This window comes from Papio anubis, chromosome 9 (assembly GCF_008728515.1).
Source record: "Papio anubis isolate 15944 chromosome 9, Panubis1.0, whole genome shotgun sequence".
Lineage (NCBI taxonomy): Eukaryota > Metazoa > Chordata > Mammalia > Primates > Cercopithecidae > Papio > Papio anubis.
The window spans coordinates 1458879-1486255 of NC_044984.1; the positions used below are offsets into that span (position 1 = coordinate 1458879).

At 42.0% G+C, this 27377-nt stretch overlaps 1 protein-coding gene across 16 annotated transcripts in view; it reads left to right on the forward strand.

Annotated features, from left to right (window-relative positions):
- The window catches only part of ERC1 (ELKS/RAB6-interacting/CAST family member 1), a 535673-nt gene that overhangs the window by 469783 nt on the left and 38513 nt on the right, over positions 1–27377 (forward strand). For 10 of the 16 annotated variants that reach the window (XM_009217664.4, XM_017945570.3, XM_017945565.3 and 7 more), the window contains one exon: positions 5309–5497. In XM_009217664.4, the coding sequence (XP_009215928.2) occupies positions 5309–5497 (189 nt within the window). Of the gene's footprint in view, positions 1–5308; positions 5498–27377 lie in introns of those variants that run through there. The other 6 variants (XM_017945571.3, XM_009217663.4, XM_017945572.3 and 3 more) reach the window with 1 other exon arrangement.

Genomic DNA, 27377 nt, shown 5'->3' on the forward strand with positions numbered 1-27377 from the left:
ACTGGTCTTGTCACTGTGCCATCAAATGCTGGCCTCTGAAACCTGTTTGAGAATCTACTACGTAAACAATAAATTATTATAAGACGAAACAAAGCTCTTAGTACTTAACCAAAAATGTCTCATCCCTTTTTATAATTTAAATTTCCTCGACAATTATGTAAATGTAGCATTGGGGCCATCATGACATTTTGGCATCATATTTGGTACAAGCAAAGAATTGTGACAAGTTCACTTGTTAACTTCTTTTTTCCCTAATGCAGAAAAGTGTATTTAACTGTAGTTCAGCATACCTGGACAACCAGTTTGGCCCGACCACATATCTGATGGTTTTTAGTAGGACTCCTTGCCAATGTGCTGAGGTCGTATGCGGAAAAAAGTTACAGCTTACGGGAAATGTCCCTCTTCCCTCTTGAGATGAGGCAGTGGCAGTTCCACCTTGTGGGAAGCACAGTTTCTTTTCTGAGCGGACTGCTCAAATTAGATAGGGAGAAAAAGGAAGAGATAAGGGCATTTCCCACGTGATTGACATGGTCCGTGTGTTCCGAGAGGCTTAAGTAGTTCTTTTCTGGATAGATTTGGGGACTCTGCTAGCTGGGCAGTTTCATATGCTTTCACAAAGTAAGCTCTATGGTTGTGTTTTTAAGACATTTCCCTTTGACAGGGGAAGAAAGAATAGACACTCTAGTCATTGCATAGAGTGGGGTTTGTTTTGTTTTGGAGTAAAGGTTTGTATTTTTATTGATATATTTGTACATATTTTGGAAGTATATGTGGTATTTTGATACCTCTATACAATGTAAATGATCAAATCAGAGTAATCCATCACCTCAGCGTTTATTTTTCCTTTGTAAAATGAGTTTTTATTCTGGATAAACAATTTAGAATTTCATTCTTTTTAAAATTTTCTTTCTTTTTCTTTTTCTTTTTTTTTTTTTTTTTTTTTAGGGGGCGGGTCCTCCTTTTGCCACACTGGGGTGTGGTGGGGCAATCTTTTCTGATTGCTGCAAGCTCCGCCTTCTGGGTTCACGCCATTCTCCTGCCTCAGCCTCTCGAGTAGCTGGGACTACAGGCATCCACCACCAAGCCCAGTTAATTTTTTTTTTTTTTTGTATTTTTAGTAGAGACGGGGTTTCCTCTTGTTAGCCAGGATGCTCTTGATCTCCTGACCTTGTGATCCACCCACCTCAGCCTCCCAAAGTGCTGGGATTACAGGTGTGAGCCACCACGCACAGCCATTTTTTTTTTTTTTTTAAATAGAGATAGAGTCTTGCTGTGTTGCCCAGGCTGGTCTCAAACTCCTGGCCTTAAGCGATCCCCTTGCCTCAGACTTATTTTTTTGTTTTGTTTTTTTGTGATGGAGTCTCACTCTGTTGCCCAGGCTAGAGTGCAGTGGTGTGATCTCAGCTCACTGCAACCTCTGCCTCCCAGGTTCAAGCAATTCTCATACCTCAGCATACTGAGTAGCTGAGACTACAGGTGCGTGCCACCACACCCAGCTACTTTTCGTATTTTTAGTAGAGACAAGATTTCACCATGTTGGCCAGACTGCTGTCGAACTCCTGACCTCAAGTGATCCACCCACCTTGGCCTCCCAAAGTGCTGGAATTACAGGCATGAGCCACCACACCTGGCCTCAACCTTATTTTTTAAGTTTTCGATTGGACTCTGAAATTTTTCAGAATACCAAATGCCATCATGTTTATTTAATCAATTAGCCTTCAGTATAAAATGCATTTACATCAATTTGAAATTTTTTTTTTTTCTTTTGAGACAGAGTCTCCCTACAATGCCCAGCCTGGAGTACAATGGCACGATCTCAGCTCACTGCAACCTCCCCTTTTCAGGTTCAAGCAATTCTCCTGCCCCAGCCTCCTGAGTAGCTGGAATTGCAGGCATGCGCCACCATGCCTGGCTGATTTTTTTATTTTTTTAGTAAAGATGGAGTTTCACCATATTGGCCAGGCTGGTCTCAAACTGCTGACGTCAAGTGATCTACCCACTTTGGCCTCCCAGAGTGCTGGGATTACAGGCGTGAGCCACCGTGCCCAGCTGAAATTTATTTTTTATTAAGAATAAGGACCTAAAATGTCATCATCCACAGTCACAGTAGTAGCAGGAGTGAGCTAATAATATCTTTTTAAATTCTGTTTTACTATAAGGAATTTGACTTTCTCCATATGACCATTTATCACATTGTCCCCTTTCTTCATGGTCATACTTTTTTCTACCAGTTTGTCAATCAAAAGTAATTACCTAAGATAATCAGCTCTTTCAGCCTTTGCAGCCCAGATGTGGCATTTGTAATGGTAGCTGTGTGCACACAAACATGCGCGTGTGCACTAAGAGAATGGGAATAAATTGCACAAACCCAATGAAAATCCCAAAAGTGATTTTTTAAAATCAATGTATCTGTGAAAGAAGATAGAGAAAACCAAGCTTTTAAAAAATGGGGAATTAAATAGGGACACGTTACTTGGCATCATGGGGGATGTAGTAATAGAACCATGATCAGACAGTTTCATCATTGGTGCACAAAGTGTATTTGCATTTAAAGTAATTGTACCTTCAAAGATTGCACTTGGAATTCTTTTTAAACTTTCCACAATAAGTACCCGTTTTTTTTTTTTTTTTTTTTTTTTTGGAGACAGAGTCTCACTCTGTCGCCCAGGCTGGAGTGCATTGGTGCGATCTCTGCTCACTGCCGCCTCCGCCTCCCAGGTTCAAGCTGTTCTCCAGCCTCAGCCTCCCAAATAGCTGGGATTACAGGCGCATGCCACCACGCCCAGCTAATTTTTGTATTTTTAGTAGAGACAAGGTTTCACCATGTTGGCCAGACTGCTGTCAAACTCCTGACTTCAAGTCATCTGCCCGCCCTGGCCTCCCAAAGTGTGGGTTTCCAGGCATGCTGCACCACGCCCAACCACAAGTATACGTGTATGCCCAGAAATAAAATACAATATTTTTGAAAGGTTGGTATTGTTTGCAAAAAACTGTCCAACTCTCCCACTCTAAATTCTCTACTTGATTGAAACACCGTCTTCCTTCTGTGACTGGCTGTGTTGTCGGGCCTTCTAGGTGGGAAATTCCAGCACAGAACTGGTACCGTAAACCTGCTGATGAGGAGTCTCGTGGAGCCCGGGAGCCTTCCACAGCAGCACTTTGGTGTTTATCGTTTATCCTTAGAGTAAGAGAGAGAACTTTAAAAACAAAAGTGATGCTAAATTGATTAATTTTCTCTGTTTAGTCTAGCCAGGCTCCAGCTTCTGTGTTATATACTGTGTAGGCCTAAACTGAACTCTGATCTTTTTAGTAAGCTAAAGATTGTTTCAGCCACTAAGTCCTTGCTCTTTATTCTCTTTTAATTATTTCCTGGAAATAGTATTAGAAACAAAGGAAATGTGCTATATTTATTATGCAGCCATTAGAAACCTATTTTCACTGAAAATAGGTTTATACATATATACACATATGTAGGTTTTTATATATACATATATAATGTAGTGAACAGTACTCACAATATAATGTTAAATAGATAAATAATGTATCAAGGAAAATGTGAGGTATGATACTGTTAGAAGCTGATTTATATAAATGTATTAAAAGACTTGGCAGGAAAATTACCAAAATATTACAAATGATTACTTCTGTTTTATTTTTTTTTCTTTTTTTTGAGACGAAGTCTCGCTCTGTCACCCAGGCTGGAGTGCAGTGGCGCGATCTCGGCTCACTGCAAGCTCCGCCTCCCGGGTTCACGCCATTCTGCTGCCTCAGCCTCCCAAGTAGCTGGGACTACAGGCGCCCGCCACTGCGCCCGGCTAATTTTTTATGTTTTTAGTAGAGACGGGGTTTCACCGTGTTAACCAGGATGGTCTCGATCTCCTGACCTTGTGATGTGCCCTCCTCAGCCTCCCAAAGTTCTGGGATTACAGGCGTGAGCTACCGTGCCCGGCCACATGATTACTTCTTGGTGGAAGTGTATGCAATTGTCTTATTTCCTTTATATTTTTCTTTTTTTCCCCATGTTTTTTGGAGTAAAGTGTATATTGTTTTTATAATAAAAACATTAAACCTTATTTGCTTAAAAAACTCTTGTTTAAAAAGAAAGGAAGGGAGGTGGCAGGAGCAGTCCTCTGAGGGGGTCCGAGGAGGGATCAGTGTTACTGTGGAAAGTAATACCAGGCCCTGCTTCTGTTGACTTGATCATTGAGCTCCCAATTCATTAGTTAGGCCAGAGGTGTCCTGTTCATGAAAGTTGCCAGGCTGGTGACATGCAGCAGGTGCAGACCTCTGCTGTGTGAGCCCTGGGAGCACAGTGAGAACCGCCAGCATTTCGGCAGTGCTTCACAGCGCTCGCAGCTGCTGTGTGTCAGGCAGGTGCTGCTGTAATGCTTGTGTTCTGTGATGTGAGATCTGGCCCCACTCTCTTCCTGAACACTCCAGGCTTGGACCAACTACCAACTACCTGGCCAGACTATTGTCACGAGAGCCGTCAAATGAAATCCTGGGGCAGGAGTCGTCGTCATTTAGTGTGCTTCCAGAAGGAATCAAAGGAGTCGCTGTTCAAGCAGGGGAGAGAAATGAGAAAAGAAAAAACGTAGAGCGAGTCTGTTACTTAAAAACAACACAGAACCAATGTTACAACCAAGAATTGTAGAGTCCTTGGCTGTGAGTCAGGTGCTTGGTGTTCTATAAGGATTTATCGATCACTGTTTCAGAAGAATATCGGATAACCTCTGTGAAATGAATTGAGGGGAGCATAAGCCAGGATGAGGCAGAATTCGTAATGAGTTCCCTCATCACATCTCTTGGCCAAGAAAAACATGCACTTTCTCCAGAGACAGAATTTTTCTTCCATTCCAGGAGGTGGAGGAACACTTGATGTATATGTAGTCCAGGCTTTCAGATGAGCAGCTTTCACTAGCAGTTTTTTGTAATCTACTCAGAAATAAGTGAAGAGAGAAAGTGTGAGGTAACTGGAGTCTTTCTGTATCAGGAATAGCCTCTCTGTAAAAACGAGTTAGTCCTGTGCTTAATCCCTGCCTCAGTACAGAGCTATTCGTCTGGTGTGGATGTATTAAGCCAGCATTCTCTTCCTGTCTCCCAGAAGGGCGGCTGGGTGTGACAGCGTAAATGTGTGACAGTATGTGAAAATGTTTCTGTAATCCTGAAGATTTCAGTAGTGATTAGAAGAGCTTTAGTCTTTGATCAATTTTCTTTGACTTGGGAGGCATAAAGAATATTTGAACCTCTCATTTCAGACTGACCTTGACTTTCCTCATTTTTTTTTTTTTTTTTTTTTTTGCCTCAGATCATCCAGCCCCTCTTAGAACTTGACCAAAATAGAAGTAAATTAAAGTTGTACATTGGACACCTGACAGCCCTCTGCCATGACCGAGACCCCCTGATCCTCCGTGGACTCACTCCACCAGCTTCCTATAACTTGGACGATGACCAGGCGGCTTGGGAGAATGAGCTGCAGAAGATGACCCGGGGACAGGTGAGCTTCTCACTCACACATTGAAAAGAGCCTGTGAAAATCCAGTTGCTGTGTAGGTTGATGCAGTGGGAGCTACCTTGGGGAATTCCATGTTTAAATTCAAGATTTTGGGGTGGGGAGGGGTTTCCAGATATCATTTTTTAACTGATTTTTAATTGATTTTTTACTGTTTTATTTTTTTTAATTCACAAATTAAAAATGCATATTTCTCATGTACAACATGAGACTTGACTTGGATTGCTTGATACTTTGGTTTTGGTTTTGACCTGGCTTGGATTTCTGGATACTCTGATTTTGGTTTTGATTTTGGTTTGGTGTAAACTACAAAAGTGTGTGTGTGCCCTTTTTACCGGTTCCTCCTTTTGTGGTGTGCGTGTGGTGTGAGCGTGGTGTTTTGTCTAGAGGAAACATGGGTGAGGCACAAAGTAAGCCCACCGCTCTAGGAACTATGTTGAAAATTTTCAAAAACAGGATTTAGGGGAGACTATGGAGTACTGTGACACCAGGAAAACTTAAAACTTTGTGTAAGATAGACTGGCCAGCATTAGAGGTAGGTTGGCCATTAGAAGGAAACATGGACAGGTCCCTTGTTTCAAAGGTATGGCACAAGGTAACCTGTAAGCCAGGGAACACAGACCAGCTTGTTTTAGATCCCCTGCCCCCAACACACGGTGGTTGAGAGATCAGCAGCATAAGCGGCCAGCAGAGGCAAGGAAAGACCAGCAGAGAGAGAGAAAGGAAAGAGACAGAGAGAAAAAGAGGCAGAGAGAGAGAAAGAGACAGAGGCAAAAGGAAAGTCAAAGAGAGAGAGACAAAGTCAAAGAGAGAAAGGAAAAAAGAGAGATATACAAGTAGTTAAGAAAAAACAAAAGTGTACCCTGTTCCTTTAAAAGCCATCATACCAATTTTAATTTGGACAAAATAAGGTCTTATTAATAGCAAAGAATAATTAAAATCCCAAACTTACAAGGTTTTCAACAAAAGTAAAGTTTGCTAAAAGTTAACAGTGTGACATGCATTATAGTAACTTCTAATCTTGTGGCCTTAGACAGTCTAGTCCACAGACATAAAAAAAAAAAAAAAAAGATTCGCTTTGGAAAAGAATGGTTATCATCTTCAGAAAAAAAGAAAAAAAAGAGGGGGCAGAATTTATATAAAAAGAGTGTTACATGGTAAATTCTTGTCCTGAAATAAATTAACTGGTTGTTTAAAGAAAGAAATGTTTGTAATAAGTCAGAAAGTTAAGGCATGTCAAAAAATTGCCTGTAAAAGTCATGGAAAAAAAAAAAGGTTATAAAAAATGTGTGTTAAAAAAAGAATTTTATGCAAAAATGTTGTATAATTTAAAAGTAACTAGGCCTCCTGAATGTAAAACTATTGGAAAAAAAAATAAAAAACAGTTTATGTGCAAGGTGTATAAGAAGAGCAAAATATACCTTTGGTAAAAGGATTATAAGGAGGCATAAGAATGTGCATTTTTACCTACATTAAAAAGTTAAAAGTTATTGTTTTGAAGGTTTAAGCAACTTTTAAAATGTTAATTGTAAAGAACATTCTGTATGTAAACATATTAGCTAAAGTTGAAGAAGTATCCAGTTTTTCTGTGAACTGGACATTAAAGTAAAAACATAATAGGTTTTTCTTCAAGCAACAACCTGCTCTTTAGCAAAAATTATAAAAGATTAAAAAGAGTCTATAAAATCTTCCCTTATGGTCAGACATTAAAATTAAATAAATATGTCTACAAGGTTTATTAAAATTAGGTTTAACGTTAATAACACACTAATATAAAGACAAAATTTAGCTTATCTGGTATAAAGATCATACGAGAAGCATTGTTAAATGTAAAATGGTATTTGGCTTTCTTTGGCTTAAAAACTAATAAAAATAGGTGCTAAGGGAAATTTCTCAGTAAAAAGGCACTAAGGACTATAAAGTCCACTGCAAAGGTCCCCACATTTAAAACAAAAAGTCAATTTCTTAAAAATTATAAACTTGGTTTATCTTCCGCTTTCCTTTCTCACAAAACAAACAAACAAAAAAAAAAAGTAAAAGTCTTTTAGCACATGTACCGCCCCTAGAATTTCCAGCAAACCAACACCAGCCTGAAGATCACATTCTCATCGAAAGGTGGAAAGAAGAAAAACTTGAGCCAGCCTGGGAAGGACCCTACCTTGTACTGCTAACCACCAAGACTGCTGTTCGTACAGCACAAAAGGATGGACTCATCACACTCAAGTCAGGAAAACGCCACCCCCTCCAGAGTCGTGGGCCATAGTCCCAGGGGAAAACCCTACCAAACTAAAGCAAAGAAGAATTTAACTCTTTTAATCTATTCTATTACTCTCTCTCCTTTCCTCGTTCTGTTGCTGACCTTCTAGTTATTAATATAACCAAGTCGATTTCACCTCAAACTATTGCATTTAATGCTTGCCTTGTTATACCGTGCGGGGACTTGCCAAGTCAAAGACAGCTTTCTACTTCAGAAAAGTACCTCTGTCCCTCCTGACTCTCCTCAGACGGGGAATTAGTAAACTAGGACCATTTAATCCGGGGCGATTTCAATAAAGACCCCAGTGCCCACCCGGAGTGTTGCCCCCCGATGTACAGCTTTCATGCCATAGTTGATCTAACATTCTGTGGACCACTTTAGTGCAAGGATGGACGGCCCCAGCTGGTTTTTGTAATTTCCCTAAAACCATACATTCATTTTACTAGAGGATCATAGAAGTTAAAGACTTAAAACAAACTTTAGCAATTAAGACAGGATACCAAGATGCAAATGCCTGGTTAAAATGGATCAAATATTCCATCTGCACATTAAAAAAAGCAATTGTTATGCTTGTGCACATGGCAGGCCAGAGGCCCAGACTGTCCTCCTTCCACTAAGGTGGTCCTCCAGTTGACCAGGCGTAGGCTGCATGACAGCTCTTTTCCAGGATTCTACAGCCTGGAGTAGTAAGTCATGCCAAGTTCTCTCTGCTCTATCCCAAAGGCCCTGCGGGTCAGCCCCCAAGGGCCATCCAGCTTCCATCTCCCAACACGAAGTTGACTTCGTGTCTCTCACCACAGGGAGGAAACTTAGCATTCCTTGGAGACCTGAAAGGATGCAGTGAGCTTAAGAATTTTGAAGAGCTTATCAATCAGTCAGCCCTTGTCCATCCCTGAGCGGATGTGTGGTGGTGTTGGGGTGGACCTTTACTGGGCACTCTGCCGAATAACTGGAGTGGCATTTGTACTTTAGTGCAATCGGCTCTCCCTTTCACCCTGGCATTTCATCAACCAGAAGGGAAAAAAATAATAAGACACCATAAAGCGAGAGAAGCCCGTTATGGGTCTTTCAACTCTCATGTCTATTTAGACGCAATTGGAGTCGCACGAGGAATACTAGATCAGTTTAAAGCTTGAAATCAAATAGCTACAGGATTGGAGTCAATATTTTGGTAGGTGACAGTTAATAAAAATGTAGATTAGATAAACTACATCTATTACAACCAACAGCAACGAGCTTTTCATGAGTTAAAAGAAAAACTCATGTCGGCCCCAGCCCTGGGGCTACCTGACCTGACAAAACTCTTCACTCTATGTGTCAGAAAGAGAAAAAATGGCAGTTGGAGTTTTAACCCAGACTGTGGGGCCTGGCCAAGGCCAGTGGCCTGTCTCTCAAAACAACTAGACAAGTTTCCAAAGGCCAGCCCCCAGGTCTAAGGGCCCTGGCAGCAAAAGCCCTGTCAGCACAAGAAGCAGATAAACTAACCCTTAGGCAAAACCTGAATATAAATGCCCCCCATGCTGTGATAACTTTAATAAATACCAAATGACATCATTGGTTAACAAATGCTAGAATAACCAAGTACCAAAGCTTGCTATGTGAAAATCCCCACATAACCATTGAAGCTTGCAAAACCCTAAACCCCGCCACCTTGTTCCCGGTATCAGAGAGCCCAGTTGAACATAACTGTGTAGAGGTGTTGGACTCAGTTTATTCTAGCAGGCCCAACCTCCGAGAGCATCCTTAAACATTAGTAGACTGTAAGCGGTACGTGAACGGGAGCAGCTTCGCCAACCCCTGCAAAGTGACTCTGAAGAAGACGACAAGCCCTGCTCCAGTCACATGCAGAAGCTGACTGGTCCACGAAAATCATGGGACTCATTTTCCTTAAAATTTGGGCTTGTACAGTAAGGACTTCAACTGACCTTCCTCAGACTGAGGGCTGTTCCCAGTGTATACATCAAGTCACCGGGGTAGGACAAAAGGTTGCTAAGGTCCTGTTATTTTACAGTTATTATGAGTGTACTGGGACTCTAAAAAGAACTTGTTTGTATAATGTTATTCTATACAAGGTATGTAGCCCAGGAAATGACCAACTTGATGTGTGTTATGACCCATCTGAGCCTCCCATGACCACAGTTCTTAAAATAAGATTAAGGACTAAGGACTGGTGGGAGCTCATAAATGATATGAGTAAAGTGTTAGCCGAAACAGAGGGGAAAAAAAGAAAAGGAGTGCCCAAACAAGTCACCTTAAAATTTGATGCCTGTGCTGTCATTAATTGTAATGTTAGGAATAAGGTGTGGTTCTCTTAATTAGAAAAGAGGCTATATGGCAGAAAATAAGTACATCTGTCATAAATTAGGAGTGTGTGGAAATAAATGTAAATACTAGTCTTGTGTCATTTAGGCCACTTGGTTAAAAGAAAAAAAATGATGAAAAGGATCCAGTCCACCTTCAAAAAGGAAAAAATGGCCCTTCCTGTACTAAGGGACAATGTAACCCCTTAGAGCTAGTAATAACCAATCCCCTTGATCCTTGCTGGAAAGAAGAGGAGTGTGTGACCTTAGGAATTGATGGGGCCAGACTGGATCCTCAAGTAAATATCTTGGTTCGAGGAGAAGTTTACAAATGCTCTCCTGAACCAGTGTTTCAAACTTCCTGTGATGAACTAAATGTACCAGTACCAGAAATTCCAGGAAAAACAAGAAATTTGTTTTTGCAATTAGCCAAGCATGTAGCCCAGTCTCTCAATGTCACTTCATGTTATGTACATGGAGGGACTGTAATGGGAGATCAATGGCCACGGGAAGCCCAAGAATTAGTGCCTACAGACGCAGTTCCTGATGAATTCCCAGCTCAAAAAAAATCACCCTAATAATTTCTGGTTCCTAAAAGCCTCAGTTATTGGACAATATTGCATAGCTAGAGAAGGAAAAGAATTCACTCACCCCGTAGGACGACTTAGTTGTCTGGAACAGAAACTGTTTAATGGTACCACAAAAAACAGTCACTTGGTGGAGTTCAAATCACACAGAGAGGAATCCATTTAGCAAATTCCCAAAGTTGCAAACCGTGTGGACCCACCCAGAGTCCCACTGGGACTGGACAGCCCCCACTGGATTATACTGGATATGTGGGCATAGAGCTTATGCCAAATTACCTGACCAGTGCCAGGTAGTTGTGTTATTGGCACTATTAAACCATCTTTGTTCCTACTGCCCATAAAAACAGGCAAACTCCTGGGCTTCCCTGTCTATGCTTCCCGTGAAAAGAGAAGCATAGCTATAGAAAATTGAAAAGATGATGAACGATCCCCTGAGATAATCATACAATATTGTAAGCCTGCTACTTAGGCAAAAGATGGCTCGTGGGGATACTGGACCCCCATTTACATGATCAACCGAATCATATGGTTACAAGCTGTCTTAGAAATAATCACTAATAAAACCAGCAGAGCCTTGACTATTGTGCCCGGCAAGAAACTCAGATGAGAAATGCTATCTATCAAAATAGATTGGCTCTCGACTACTTGCTAGCAGCTGAAGGAGAGATCTGCAGGAAATTTAACCTTACTAATTGCTGCCTACACATAGATAATCAAGGGCAAGTAGTTGAAGACATAGTTAGAGATGTGACAAAACTGACACATGCACCTGTGCGAGTGTGGCATGGATTTGATCCTGGGGCCATGTTTGGAAAATGGTTCCCAGTGCTAGGAGGATTTAAAACTCTTATAATAGGAGTCATAATAATAATAGGAGCCTGCCTACTGCTCCCTTGTTTGATACCTGTACTTCTTCGAATGATAAAAAGCTTCTTTGCTACCTTAGTTCACCAGAATGCCTCAGCACAAATGTACTGTATAAATCACTATCGATCTGTCTTGCAAGAAGACATGGGTAGTAAAAATAAAAGTGAGAACTCCCACTAATAAAATGAGTGAGAGTCTCAAAAGGGGGGAATAAGGGAGGAGACCACCCCCTCATATTGTCTTATGCCCAATTTCTGCCTCCAAAGAAAGAAGAAGTAAAAACTAAAAGGCAGAAATGAAATCCACAGGCAGACAGCCCGGCGCCGCACCCTGGGCCTGGTAGTTAAGGATCGACCCCTAACCTAAGTGGTTCTGTTATCTATAGGTTACAGACATTGTATAGAAATGCACTGTGAAAATCCCCATCTTGTTTTGTTCTATCTAATTACTGGTGCATGCAGCCCCCAGTCACATACCGCCTGCTTCCTCAATCGATCACGACCCTCTCACACGCACCCCCTTAGAGTTGTGAGCCCTTAAAAGGGACAGGAATTGCTCACTCATGGAGCTCGGCTCTTGAGACAGGAGTCTTGCCGATGCCCCCGGCCGAATAAACCCCTTCCTTCTGTAACTCGGTGTCTGAGGAGTTTTGTCTGCTGCTCATCCTGCTGCATAACTAGTTTTCCGTCATTTATTTGGTGTGTAAAGATAAGGCTTACTTCTCAAATTTAGCATGTTGCCATAGGAATTTTAATCTTTTTCTTTCTTGAAAGAGGAAAAAAATTGAAAAGACAGTATTAAATTCATCAAGGGGCTGTGGCTCACACCTGTAGTCCCAGCTACTCAGGAGGCTGAGGCAGGAGGATTGCTTGAGCCCAGGAGTTCAAGGCTGCAGAGAGCTATGATTGTGCCACTGTACTCTAGCCTGGGTGGTGACAAAGTGAGACCCTGTCTCTAAAGCGAAAAAGAAAAAAAAGGACAGTATTAAATTAAATTCCTAATAACTGTTTTTGATATTGATAGCCATATAGTAAAAATGTAATGGAAATAAATAAATATGTGCATAATTACAGTGCAACCAAAAGCCCATTGGAAACAGGGCACATGGCTATTCATTTTAGAGACTTTTGCTTCAGAATTTTGCAACAAATCGGTGCTTCTTAAAAGCAGTGCTGCTGGGCACAGTGGCTCACATATATAATCCCGGCTTTTGGGAGGCTGAGGCAGAGAATCCCTTGAGCCCAGGAGTTCAAAACCAGCCTGGGTAGTGACATAGTGTCACACGCCTGTAGTCCTAGCTGCTCAGGTAGTTAAGGTGGGAGGATGGCCTGAGCCCAGGCAGTTGTGGCTGCGGTGAGCTGAGATCGTGCCACCGTACTCCAGCCTGAGTAGCAGAGCAAGACCCCATCTCAAAAACAAACAACAGCAACAAAAAAAAGCCCAGTGCTTATTAATGTATTAAAGTTTAACTGGCATTAAATTATTCCTTTGTAAAACTGTTTTGTTTTGTTTTTGTTTGTGTTTTTGTTTTGGAGACAGAGTCTCACTGTGTCACCCAGGCTGGGGTGCAGTGGCACGATCTCAGCTCACTGCAACCTCCACCTCTCAGGTTCAAGCAATTCGTGTGCCTCAGCCTCCCGAATAGCTGGAACTACAGGTGCACACCATTGTGCCCAGCTAATTTTTTGTTTTTTAGTAGAGATGGGGTCTCACCAGGTTGCCCAGACTGGTCTCGAACTCCTGAGCCCAGGCAGACCGTCTGCCTCAACCTCCCAAAGTGCTAGGATTACAGGAATGAGTGACCGTGCCTGGCCAGCTTGTCTTTGAAATGGAAAAGATCATTTTTGCTCAGTCCTGTATTTTCAATATGCCTGGATAGACTTAACTCAATGTTACCAAGGGAAAAAAAAAATCTTCAGGGTGATACCAAGATAGAAAATTTCAAACTAAGGATTTTTCAACAAGTTTTGAGTGAATGAAACCTGATTAATAGACTTCCCATTGCAGATTGTGTTATAGTCAAGCTATGCACTCATCAAAACAATTGTGCTCATACACATGAATTGTGTTAATATTGTCATGTTTCCCTTTAATTGAGAATGTACTTCGGTTACTGAAGTTATTGTTTGAGGTGTGTGAAATTGTATTCTCCCCAGTAGTCCCTGGGAAATGAGAGACCTGGGTCATCTACAGAGAAGTACAATAACTAACAATCCCTACTATAAGCTTCTTCATAGCTTCTAAAGATTGGTGGAGAAACCAACCCATTTCCTGCTTCCTCACCCCAAGTAAGAATTTAAGGAAGTAATGTAGGCTGTCTAACAATATAAAATGACTTGCCTGGGAAAGTATTGTGATCAGAGTTTGACTTCAGCTGTGAAGGCCAAGAAACAGAAGATGTGAGTCGCTGCCAGATATGCATATTGCTTTATTTTGTGTGTGTGTTTTGTTTATAGTTTCGTAGTTTTGTTTTTGTGATGCAGAGCCTTCTGCTCCTGACAATTGCAGTTTTCGCCTCGTATCTCCAGCGCATTTCACTGCCACCATGCTCCCACCAACACCACCCCCATGAGGACGGGGCAAGAACTTTGTCTATCTTTTTCAGTGCTAGGGCAGTGCAGAAGGGAAGTAAATGTAGGATCAGAGCCCCTACACAGTCCCCACTGGGGCACTGCCTAGTGGAGCTCTGAGAAGGCCACCGTCCTCCAGACTGCAGAACAGTAGATCCACCGCTGGTTCGCAGCGTGCACCGGGAAAAACCGTAGGCACTCAGTGTCAGCCCATGAAAGCAGCTGGGAGGGGGCTGTGCCCTGCAGAGCCACAGGGGCAGAGCTGCCCACGGCCCTGAGAGCCCACCTCTTGCATCAGCGTGACCTGGATGTGAGACATGGAGTTAAAGGAGATGATTTTGGAACTTTAAGGTTTAATGACTGCCCTACTGGATTTCAGACTTGCCTGGCGCCTGCAGCCTCTTCGTTTTGGCCAATGTCTCCCATTTGGAATAGGTGTATTTACCCAATGCCTATACCCTCACTGTATCTAGGAAGTAACTAACTTGATTTAGATTTTACAGGCTCATAGGCGGAAGGGACTTGCCTCGCCTCAGATGAGATTTTGGACTTGGACTTTTGGATTAATGCTGGAATAAGCTAAGACTTTGGGGGACTGTTGGAAAGGCATGATTGTGTTTTGAAATGTGAGGACATGAGATTTGGGAGAGGCCAGGGACAGAATAATATGGTTTGGCTGTGTCCCCCCCCCAAATCTCATCTTAAATTGTAGTTCCCATAATCCCCACATCATGGGAGGGACCCAGTGGGAGGTAATTGAACCATGGAGGTTGTTACCCCCCATGCTGTTCTCATGATAGTGAGTGACTTCTCATGAGATTTGATGGCTTTGTAAGGGGCTTTTCCCCCTTTGCCTGGCACTTCTGTCTCCTGCCACCATGACTGCAAGTTTCCTGAGGCCTCCCCAGCCATGCAGAAGTGTGAGTCAATTAAACCTCTCTCCTTTGTAAATTACCCAGTCTCAGGTATTTCTTCATAGCAGCATGAGAACGGGCTAATACACTATGTCTTTATATTTAAGGTGGGTTTCTTGTAGAGAACATATATCAAATCAGCAATTGTCTTCTGATTGAAGTGTTTAGAATATTTGCACCTGATAGCCTGTCATCTTTATATTTATTTGTTTCATCTGTTTTTTTCCTCTGTTTCTGTTTTCTTTTAAAGTCATTTTTTATTTATTTATTTTATTTCCACTAGTAGCTTAAAGCTCAACTCCCCACCCCCTTTAAGTGATTGCTCCGTGGTTTACAGTGTACAGTTTTAGCTTATCATAGTCAAATTGTGAAAATATAATATACCACTTCAGGTATAGTATAGGAATCTGCCAATAGTATACTTCTATTTCCTTTGTCTCAAACTTGATGCTCTTGTTGGTATATATTTTATTCCTCCATATATTATAAACTCCATAGTGCATTGTTACTGTCTTTGCTTTAATCAGTTATTTTTTTGATTGTTTTATTGTGGTAAAATGTACACAACATAAATTTTACCATCTTAACATTTTCTACGTGTACAGTTCAGGGTTGTATTCATAATGTAAACTATCACCACCATCTATCTCTGTAGCTCTTTTCATCTTGCAGAACTGAAACTCTATACCTGTTAAACAATAACTCCCCATTCTCCCTTGCCCCACTATTCCATCTGCTGTCTGATTTTACTACTCTAAGGATTTCATATAAATGGAGTCATGCAGATTTGTCTCTTTGTGACTGACTTATTTCATTGAGCAAGGTTCATCTGTGTCGTACCTTGTTTGGGAAAATTCTTATGTCAGAATTTCCTTCCTTTTTAAGGCTCTTGTTTTATATACCACATTTTCCTTATTCATTCCTCCATCGATGGACACTTGGGCTACTTCCACATTTTAGCTATCTTGAATAATGCTGCCATGAACATGGGTGTATAAGTATCTTTTCGAGACCTTGCTTTCCGTTCTTTCGATATCAAATCAAAAGAAGAGAAATTGCTGGACCATGTGGTAAATCCTATTTTCAATTTTTTGAGGAGCCACCATACTGTTTTCCATAGCAGCTGTACCAATTTACACTCCCGCCAGCGGCACACAGGGTTCCAGTTTCTCCGTATCCTGGCCCGCACTGGTTACTTTGTAGTCTTTGGTATGTTTTTTAAATAGTAGCCGTCCTCATGGGTGTAAGGTGGCATCGCATAGTTTTGATTTGCATTTCCCTAGTGATTCATGATGTTGAGCATCTCTCCATGTGCTTATTGGCCATTTGTGTTTTTTCTTTGGAGAAATATCTATTCCAGTTCTCAGCTTATTTTTAAATCAGGGTTTTCTTGTTGTTACCAAGTTGTAGAAGTTCTCTACATATTTAGATAGTTATCCCTAATCAGATATATGATTCGCAAATATTTTCTCCCATTCTGTCGTTACCTTCTTACTGTTACTGTGTTAATAGTGTCTTTTGATGCACAAATTTTTTTATTTTCATAAAGTCCCATTTATCTATTTTAATCATTTATATTTTATAGAGATGAAGATTATAAAATATGTTTACCATTTTCAAAAATCTTTGGTTTTTATCTGTGTATGTCTGAATTTCCATCTGTCATCATAGTCCTTCTCTCTAAAGAACTTACTGAGGCTGAGTACAGTAGCTCCTGCCTCTAATCGTAGCACTTTGGGAGGCCAAAGCAGGGGGATTGCTTGAGGCCGGGAGTTCAAGACTAGCCTGGACAACAGTGAAACCCTTATCTCTATAAAAATGTAAATTTAAATTTAAAAAATTAGCTGGTTATCGTGGTGTGTGCCTCAGTCCCACCTACTCAGGAGGCCCAGGTGGGAGGATCACTTTAGCTCAGGGGTTCAAGATTGCAGTGAGCTATGATCACACCACTGCACTCCAGCCTGGGCCACAGAATGAGACCCTGTCTCAGAAAATGAAAAATAAATTGTAAAAGAGACCTTCCTTTTAAATGTCTTGTAGTACACGTCTGCTGGTAATGAATTCTGTGTTTATTTGTCTGAAGAAATGTATTTTTATCACCTTCTATTCTGGCCAGAATTGTGTCCCCCCTCCTAAAATTCCTATGTTGAAGTCTTAACCCTCAGTACCTCAGAGTGTGACTAAGTTTAGAGATAAGACCTTTAAAGAGATAATTAAGTTAAAATGAGGCCATTACGGTGAGCCCTGATGCATTGTAACTGATGTCCTTTTAAGAGACACACCACAGTACACACACAGGAAAATACCACGTAAGGGCAAAGCTAGAAGGTGGCCATTGGTAAGCCAAGGAGAGAGAGGCCTCAGAAGAAATAAACCTGCTAATACTTTGGTGTTCGACTTCCGGCTTCCAGAGCTGTGAGAAAGTTCACTTCTGTTGTTTAACCACCCAGACTGGTATTTTGTTATGGCAGCGCTAGAAAACGGTACACCTTGTTTTTGAGATGTTCTCGCGGCAGAGATTTCTTGGTTGACAAGGATTTTCTTTTGGCTTGTATAGTTTCTGCTGACGTCTGCTATATTCATACAGCTTTGTTTTGGGGTGAGTGGGTTGGTTGGTTGGTTGATATACCATGTTCTTTTTTTCTCCGGAGGCTTTCAAGATATTCTCTTTACCTTTAGTTTTCAACCATTTGATGATAATGTACCTAGTTGTGTTTTTCTGTATATTTATCCTGTTTGGAATTCTCTGAGCCCCTTCTCTGGATCTGTGTTTTGTTGTCTTTCGTTAATTTTGGAAAATTCTTGGCCATTATCTCTTCAGATGTATCTTCTGCCCGCTTGTCTCTTCTCCTTTTGTAACTCGCATTAAGTATTTGTTAGATCATTTGATATTGTCCCATATCTCTTGGATTTCTGTTTTGTTTTGTTTTCTATATTTTCTTATTATACTTGAAGTTTTCTGTGATCAGTTTGGATAATTTATATTGATCTATACTTGAGTTCACTTTTAGTGTGTGTGTCATAATTTTTTATTAAATGTTAAATAGTCTAAGTAAAAAGAACAGTGGAAACCAAGGTAAATAAAACTTATGTCTGGAAATATACTTTCCTCTTCTTCTGTCAGGCCGTTAGCATTGGGGACTGAATCAGATAATCCACTAATTGAGCTGGGTTTGGGCTTCTTTCCACTATAGTTACCTTCATTGTGTCACAGACCTTGAGATTTTCAGTGGCAGATGGCCACTTCATGCGCTTAATGTGAGCTCTGGTGCCAGTGTTTCTGTTTCATGCTCCTGTCTCAGCTTTCAGGACGTCCTTCATGCCTGCACCACGGAGGGCGGTCTCCATGCTCTTGTCCTTCTCTAAGCGGTGGACTCTTCTTGTTACTCAGTGAAGACTCAGGGTTGGGCAGGAGTAGCTTCTTCATTTTCCTGCTCCAGTCTTGGTCTTGGTACTTCTGTCCCACCCCCAGTGACAGACAACATCTCCCCCTACTCAGCACAGGTCTAGACTGTCGGCGGATGTCCTATCCCTTCCCCAGTAGCAGCAGACTTCTAGTTTGAATCCGTTCATAATTTGGGGGCCTGCTGGACTCCCCGTTTCCTTCCTGGCAACAGTTTGCTTTTGCCTAATGTCAGCACAAGAGGTGGGATAGATTTTGTGCCCCTTCTCTAGCCTGGGAACGGAGGCCGTGAGGGTTGCTGCCCTACCCCAGCGACACACAGCTTTTCCTGTCACAGTGGGGCAGGCTCCAGGCACTGAAGTCTTTCTGGCCCTTTTCTGGGTCTCGTGTTCTTAAAGAATGATAGCCTGAGAATCAGAAGGGAAACAAGACGTTCTTTCTGCTCACCCAATTTGGAAAATCTCTTTCCTGGCACATTTTTTTTTTCTTCATGTCAAAGGAAAGTCCAGGGTGCAGGTGGAACTCGTGGACCTGTCCTCACTGGAGCCAGTCACGCCTGTGCTCATACACGCCAGAACACGGCTGGATTTCTCGTGCTCCTGCTCTGCCTTGTGTTGGCAGGCCCACAGCTCTGCACCGTAGAGGGAGTACTCCCTCCGTTTCCTGGCTCTGCCCTGTGTTGGCAGCCCACAGCTCTGCACCATAGAGGGAGTACTCCCTCAGTTTCCTGCTCTGTGCCCGGTCTTTCCAACAAAGCCAGTGGGAGGCCGTGGAAGAGCTGGATAGTGGGTGTGTACTCCTTTGTGTCTGGGGCTCTGAGGGATTCGAATCTGTCAAGCTGTTTTCTTCCTGCCCACTTTATGGCTGCCACCTCTTCCTCCTCTGTTCTACCCAGAGGCGTGTCCCATCTCTCCTCCGGTGGGCTTGTTACCTGTGAATTCAGTTCACCTGGTTACCTTGGGACTGCCGCTCCGATGAGCTAAAAAAAATTTTTTTTTTATTTTGTAGATTGTCCAGCCTATTCTTGTTAGTGTGAAAACGGTGTTCTTTTAGGGATTTCTACATTCTGTACAGAAGCAGGACTCCTTATAAGCTTGGATTATTGTCAGTTTGCAAGTTAAAAGAAGAAAATACACAAAGGGCATTATTTTAAGGCTTTCAGCATCTCCTGGTCCTTTGCACATGTTTACACAAAGTTCTTTTTATTCAGCACCCTCAAGTTCTGCCTACTTGGACAGCTGTAGTCTATTAAGCTTAAGTGCCAATTTTTAAGTACATTTCTGTATAGAATACACATAAAAGATGATGAAAACAGCCCATTGCGTATGCATTCTTAAGCTTTTTGAGTGCTGATAGATAACTGGTACTTTAAACTTGTCCTTACTTGGATAGGAGAGGTGGACTATTTGAAGAGCCAGAGAGAGAACATGGTAACGTCTCATGTCCTTAAAGAATGATAGTATGAGGCCGGGTGCAGTGACTCACGCCTGTAATCCTAGCACATTTTGAGGCCAAGCCAGGCAGATCACTTGAGGCCAGGAGTTCGAGACCAGCCTGGCCAACATGGCAAAGCCCCTCTTTACAAAATTACAAAAATTAGCCAGGCGGGCGTGGTAGCACACTCCAGTAATCCCAGCAACTTGAGATGCTGAGGCGGGAGAATCGCTGGGAACTCAGGAGGCAGAGGTTGCAGTGAGCCAAGATCGCGCCACTACACTCAGCCCTGGGGGACCGAGGGAAACTCCGTTCCCCCCACTCCTGCCGCAACACCGGTTGGGGTGTTCCTTCTGCTCAACCAGTTTGAAAAATCTCTTTTGACCAAATAAAAATAAAACCCAAGGAACATACTCAAGAGAATGGTCCCCACATCTTACACATACTCATTCTCTCTCACTCTCTCTCTCTCTTTCACACACACACACACACACACACACACAGGTGTGCACAGAGTGGCATAGTAGAAAAATAATGACACTGGGTAAAACAGATCTGGGTTCAAAGTCCAGCTCCATCACTTTCTGGCTTTGGGACATGCAACAACTCTTAATCCTTCTGAGCCCTACCTGGTCTTTTCAACTCTAAAATAGGGATAATACTTGGCCCCCAGGATTGCTTTAGGCTTAATGAGATATTATTACCTAAATAGTTACAAAGAGGCCAGGCCTAGTGGCTCACCCCTATAATCCCAGGGCTTTGGGAAGTGGGAGGATTGCTTGAGGCCAAGAGTTCAAGGCCAGCCCAGGCAGTGTAGTGAGACCCTGTCTGTACAAAAAATAAAAATAAAATAAATTAGCCAGGCGTGGTGGCACACACCTGTAGTGCCAGCTACTCAGGAGGCTGAGATGGGAGGATCCACTTGAGCCCATGAGTTCAAGACTGTAGTGAGCTATGACTGCATCACTGCACTCTCGCCTAGGCAACAGAGCAAGACACTGTCTCTTATAAAAAAATAAATCCAGAGATGAGAATTTAAATTTTTTGTCAGAGTTATAAACTGAAAAATTAAAACTCACTGCTATGAATAGATTCAAGGCAGAGCCTGAGAAGGAATTAGGAAGTAAAGACTTAACCATTGTGTCAGAATTCCGTAACGGTCCATTTAGGAAATATGAGGAATGCTGTCGTTTTATTCCTGGTGCTGTACCATCGACTGAACTGGCACTGATTTACTCCAAGTGGAACGTTCCATTTTTGAAAGTTAGATAAACCCATAGAACTATCAGGTTTTTTTATCAGACTTCCTGTGGTAAGTTAACGACAGTTCAACAGGATTGCTAGCTGGCAGAGCATGATGAACTTCTTTCTAGGCTCTCCCTTGAATGTGTTCATAGCAGTGACTTTTCATTTTTGCATTTTGTAAGTCTGCCCCCAAATTTTTACTCTCTGGAGTTTTCTTTGGGCATGATATATTCATTCGGATTGAACTGAAGTAGTGGATGGGTACGTGGATGATAGGCAGGCAGACGTACACGAGGACCACTTGCTGTGGGTCCGCTTCAGTGCATGATGGAAGGTAAGGGCACAGATTTTAGAGTCAGACACACTTGAATTTGCTTTGTTTCCCCTCCACTTCCTATTCGATCTGAATTTTTTCCACATCTCTGTATCTGTTCCTTCATCTTGCAGTGGACATAATGCTGTTGTGAGAATTACAGTGCTTAGAGGTGGTAGCGGTTATTGCTGTTGTCATCATCATCATTTTCAGCTAGTATTTTCCCAAGAAGCAGCCTGATAGGCCCACACCAATCTTGAAATTTTCCCTTGTTCTAGAATGTTGAGCATGGAAAATCTGACCTTACGTCTTCTCACTTCTGGGCTTTCTTCATGTCATACTCCCTGTCATTCTGTGTCCATGTTGTCATCCAAGAAAGCGGTCTTAAACATGCGTATTTTAGGAGTCACAAAAAATTATTTGCAGAGGATTCCAGAAGAAAGTTTCCTCTGTGAAAACCTTCCCTTACCGTTTTTTACATAATATATATATTATTTCTATTTTTGTCCCCAGGCTTTTTTCTTTATTGTGTGTGATTGTATCAAATTAACTTTAATGAAACATTTCAAGCATTTGGAAAAGTATAGCAATTAATATAACATTACGTTTTTACCCAGAATTAACAAATATTACTTTGTCCTATCTGCTTCAGATCTTTTTTAAATGCTAGAGTATGATATTGTGATATAATAAGAAATATATATTTGGCCTCTGCCCCTAGTTCCTTATACACAGCTCCTAAAACTCTTGGAATCTCCAGAGTGATGCTTGTTTGTGTTTTTAATGCTAATAGATGACTGGTGGCTGGGAGCTCTGGATGAGACTGGTTGCCAAGGGGACCAACCTTGTGATAGATGGTTGGGACTCTCCAGCCCACACCCCAGCCTCTAGGGAGAGGAGGGGAGCTGCAGGTTGAGTTGATTGCCCATGGCCAACGATGTAATTAATCATGCCTACTTAGTGAATCCTCCGTAAACACTCTAAAGGATAGTGTCCAGATGGGTTCCAGAGTGCCAGCAGAACACACAGAGGTGTGGGAGGGCAGTGCCCAGAGAGATCATGGAAGCTCCACACCCCTCTCCACATGCCTTGCCCTGTGCATCTCTTCATCTGCCTGTTCATTTGTGTTATCCTTTGAAATATCCTTTGTAATAAATGGGTAAACAGAAGTAAAGTGTTTCCCCAAGTCCCGTAAGCCATTCTATCAAATGAACCTAATCCGAGGAAGGGATCTTGGGAACTCCGGTTTATAACTGGTCAGTCAGAAGCACAGCTCACAACCTGTGATTGGCATCTGAAGCTGGAGGGTGGATATTGTGGGACTGAGCCCTTAATCTGGGGGGTCTGACGCTGTCTCCAGGTAACTTGTGTCAGAATTGAATTAAATTATAAGACACCCAGTTGGTGTCTGCTGGAGAATCTGGGTCAGAAGAGTTGTGCTGACTCTGTGAGATTAGGAAGAACACTTCATTTTTTGTGTTTTTTCCTGCCTCTAATAATAATTAAAGTCTCCTTTGTATCTCTTCTCAGCTGTATTTTTCTTTTTTCAACTACAGTGGCGGCCACTGTCCTAAATTGGTGTGCTTTTTTACAGTCCGTATTTTTAGCTTTTTAATACACATAAACAATGTACAATATTGTTGAGTGTGATATAAATTTGAAATATATGGTCTCATACTAGTTAGGCTGTCAGTTCATTATTACTTAACTGAACTCAGGCCCTCTAGTCATTTGATAATAGAAGAAAACATATTCTTGAAGTTTTTCAGAGAGGATGATTCTTAGAACTTTTTTTTTATGGTCCTGGAGCCCTAAAGAAGCCTTCTTTAAAGAAAATAGATTGAGGTAATATCAAGGGGGAACACTGTTGTGGTACAAAGTGCCTTGACCTAGCACTAAGAAAAAGGTTTTATGAAATTCAGGAATTTTCAAAATTGATACACAATAGAAATGCATATTTTTGGAGTATGGATAATTTGATACATTCATATACTGTGTAAAGATAAATCAGAATAATTGGAATGTCTGTCACCTTAAATACGTTCCTTTCTTAATGCTAGGAACTTTGAAATTCTCTTCTCATCTTTGTAAAATGTGCAACAGATTAACATTAACTGTGGTCACCCTATTGATCTGTAGAACACTGGGTCTTACTTCTATCTAACTATATTTTTACCCACTAATCAACCTGTCTTCCGCATGCCCCAGCCCCTTCCTGGCCTCTCAAGTTCAGGTTTAGATTTAAGCATCTTCTCTGTTTACTTTAGGATGCTCCCATATTTGACCTCTGTCGGTTAGCTTTCAGAATCACAGGTCACGGAAATTCCAGGTCCAGAGGTTCGGCACTGCACTTAGAACTTCTCCTCATATGTAAGATGCCCTGGTTGCACCGCCAAGCCCTATTGCCATCTGTTGGACAGGACGCCTTTTAGTGCCTCCATGGATCTAGCACTGACATCAGCTAACATAGAACTAACATCTACTCAGGGCGTTGCGTTAGTGGCTCTTAAGTTGAACTCCATGAAAATTGTGAGAAAACTTCCATGGAAACGTTTTTGACAAATCACCTCTCCCTTGTATATAAATGCAAACCGTTTTCCAACTTTTTCATAGAACTCAAGGATTTGAGTCCTGCGTCCTTTGAGAGGAGTAACAGTGGGTTTTACATAAACATTGTGTGTGATTTTAAAAGGCAGTACTGAACATGTGCTACACGTTAAGTCCTGAGTTTCGAAAGATGCAACCGAGTGGGAAAGTTGGATTTCCACAGGTGCAGATGCTGGAAAGACCACGCTCACATAGTGATCTTTCTCGTAGCTGCAAGTGACTGTTCAGCTTTCCAGTGAGGTGAGGAAACATTTATGGGCCTCCTATGGCTCTCCTATTCGTTCACCGCTGTGCTGTGTAACATAATTTCCCTGCAACAATGAACTTCAACTTTTCAATTTGTCACCAGTGCAATGGCTCACGTAGTTAAAAAGTGAATGCGGTGACCAATTTGGGACGTAATACTGTTCTTCAGTCAAAGTATCCTAATTTGAAGACATTTTATGTATCGTGATTTTACACCAAATGGCCAGAGTCAGATAGTCTGATTAAATAGATTTGGTTTTGGCTACCTATATGTAGTTAATGCTACACACTTTAAATAGTTTGGTTTGCCGGTATTTTTTGAAGGCTTAAGTATTTGGTTTCTATTTCTTTGGGTTTCCTGTCTGTAGATTCAACCAAGCATATGTTGTTGAAATAATGAACTCAGGGCCACTTTACCCCGAGCTGCAATCTTGTCAAGTCCCAGCAGCTAAGTAAACTTGGGTCAGGTCAGATTTGAGACACCTTATGACCAAGAAGATACTGTATCTAAACATCTTGTATACATGAAAGAACAGCCATTATTTTATCGCTTCAAGGTAATTTTCTTATCTTGTTCATGTTATGTTTTTTACTTCTTTTGAAGTATATAAAATTGGAAGTTATATTTATAATATTGTTGTAATGTAAGACCGAGGGGGAGCACACATCGGAAGATGGAATAAGCAAGCAGAAGCTCGGGTCTGAGTCTCTTAGTACTCCAGATGCTGTGGGTGGCTCCGGAGCTGTACTTCTCCAGATGCCGTGGGTGGCTCCGGAGCTGTACTTCTCCAGATGCCGTGGGTGGCTCCGGAGCTGTACTTCTCCAGATGCCGTGGGTGGCTCTGGAGCTGTACTTCTCAGAGAGGGTGGCCGCTCTCAGAGGTGGGGCCATCAGGATCACAGAAGAACTTCGTTCCCTTCTGCATTCCCATCCCATAATTCTAATAATCTAGAGAAAATGAAGAGAGAAAAAACAAGGTGAAGCCAGGAGTGAGCTCACAGGCACTGTCAGAGATTTAATTATTGTCATGTGCTACGTAACAATATTTCAGTCATTGACGGACCCCATATTCCATAGTGCTCCCATAAGACGAGAAGACCATATTTTTACTGTACCTTGTCTATGTTTAGATATGTTTGGATGCAGAAATACCACTGTGTTCCAGTTGCCTACAGTCTTCAGTAGAGTCACATGCTGTACAGGTTTGTAGCGTAGGAGCAATAGGCTGTACTGTACCCCCTCGGTGTGTAGCAGCCATACCACCGAGATCTGTGTAAGTCACTCTATGATGTTCCCACAACAAGATCACCTGACGATGCATTTCTCAGAATGTATCCCCACCATTAAGTGACATGTCTGTAGTATGCAGTTTATAGTACCCCACAATATTGAAACAAAAACAGAAAAAGAAATTTCTCCCTCATGGGTCCTCATAAAGAGCCTGACTGTAAGCAGCATCTCCAGCGTCCTTCCGTGTGTACAGCCGTGAGGGTCAGAAGGCTTCTTTTTTTAAGAAACATCTCAGCAATAGAATAAGGCCAAAGTTCATCTCATAAAAACCATTTTCTAGGAGACCATAAATATTGCTACCCAAGTACTCAGATATTAATATATTATTTAACATTGGGAATAAATTTTCAAGTCTTTGGAAAGATTTAGACAATACTCTCTAAATAGTTGTCCTGACCAAATTTTTTTGTACATTAAGCAGCAGTATGTTTAGGATCTAGTCTTTGACAGAGACCAGAATGTAGCTATGCAGTGTTCCTTTCAAGTGTAGAGTCATACACTTTAAAAGTTAATCGAAAAAGGAAAAAAAAAAAAATTAGCCAAGTATGGTGCATGCCTGTGGTCCCAGCTACTTGGGTGGCTGAAGTGGGAGGGTCACTTGAGTCCAGCAGGTTGAGGCTGCAGTGAGCCAAGATAGCACCACTGCCCCCAGCCTGGGGCACAAAGCGAGACCCTGTCTCAAAAAAAGAAAAAAAAAACAGTCAATCTGCCCCTTCCCCTTAATTGTGGCTGAGGAATCGGCTGCCATGGTCAGTGAGGCTGGTGCCAAGTATTCAACTGATGTAGCCAAATGCTGGCAGGACAAAGGCAGCGGGTTTGACCAGCGTGGTTGGCGTATTTGGTAGTGGAGCTGGTCCTCAGGATCATGCCCTGGGCATTTGGCAGGACCATGGATTCTGCTAGCATAGCTGGTGTGTTTGTCATCTGGAACCAAGAAGCCAACCCATGTGGCCAATATTTTTGGCCGGCAAGGGCTGAGGATTCGGCTAGCAGGAGTGGAAAAGCAGGCCAGGGCCAAGAAGGTGGCCCACATGGTTGGGAGACTGGTTACATACCAGGAGATCAAGCAGATTAGAAAATATGTTGGGGCTAATATATTGAGGATAATGTGTTTGTCATTATAGAAGATAAGAGTACCAGATACAGAAAGAGTAAAGACAAACCCTGTCGTATTGGATTGTTTTTAGAGGTATTGATATGAATTCATGGTTTTTAACAGATAAATAGATTTAGATTTCTCTATGTGTATGTGTGTCTTTATATGTGTATATATACATATATACACATGTATTTATTTTCTTTTTTTTTTTTTGAGACGGAATCTGGCTCTGTCACCAGGCTGGAGTGCAGTGGCGCAATCTTGGCTCACTGCAACCTCCGCCTCCCAGGTTCAAGCAGTTCTCCTGCCTCAACCTCCCAGGTAGCTGGGACTACAGGCGTGCACCACCACGCCCGCCTAGTTTTTGTATTTTTAGTAGAGACAGAGTTTCACCATGTTGGCCAGGATAGTCTCAGTCTCTTGACCTTGTGATCCACCCGCCTTGGCCTCCCAAAGTGCTGGGATTACAGGCATGAGCCACCGCGCCTGACTCTTATTTATTTATTTATTTATTTATTTATTTATTTATTTATTTTGAGATGGAGTTTCTCTCTTGTTGCACAGGCTAAAGTGCAATAGTACAATCTTGGCTCACTGCAACCTCCACCTCCCAGGTTCAAGGGATTCTTCTGCCTCAGCCTCCCGAGTAACTGAATCAAATTACAGGCATGCACCACCACGCCTGGCTAATTGTGTATTTTTAGTAGAGATGGGGTTCCTCCATGTCGGTCA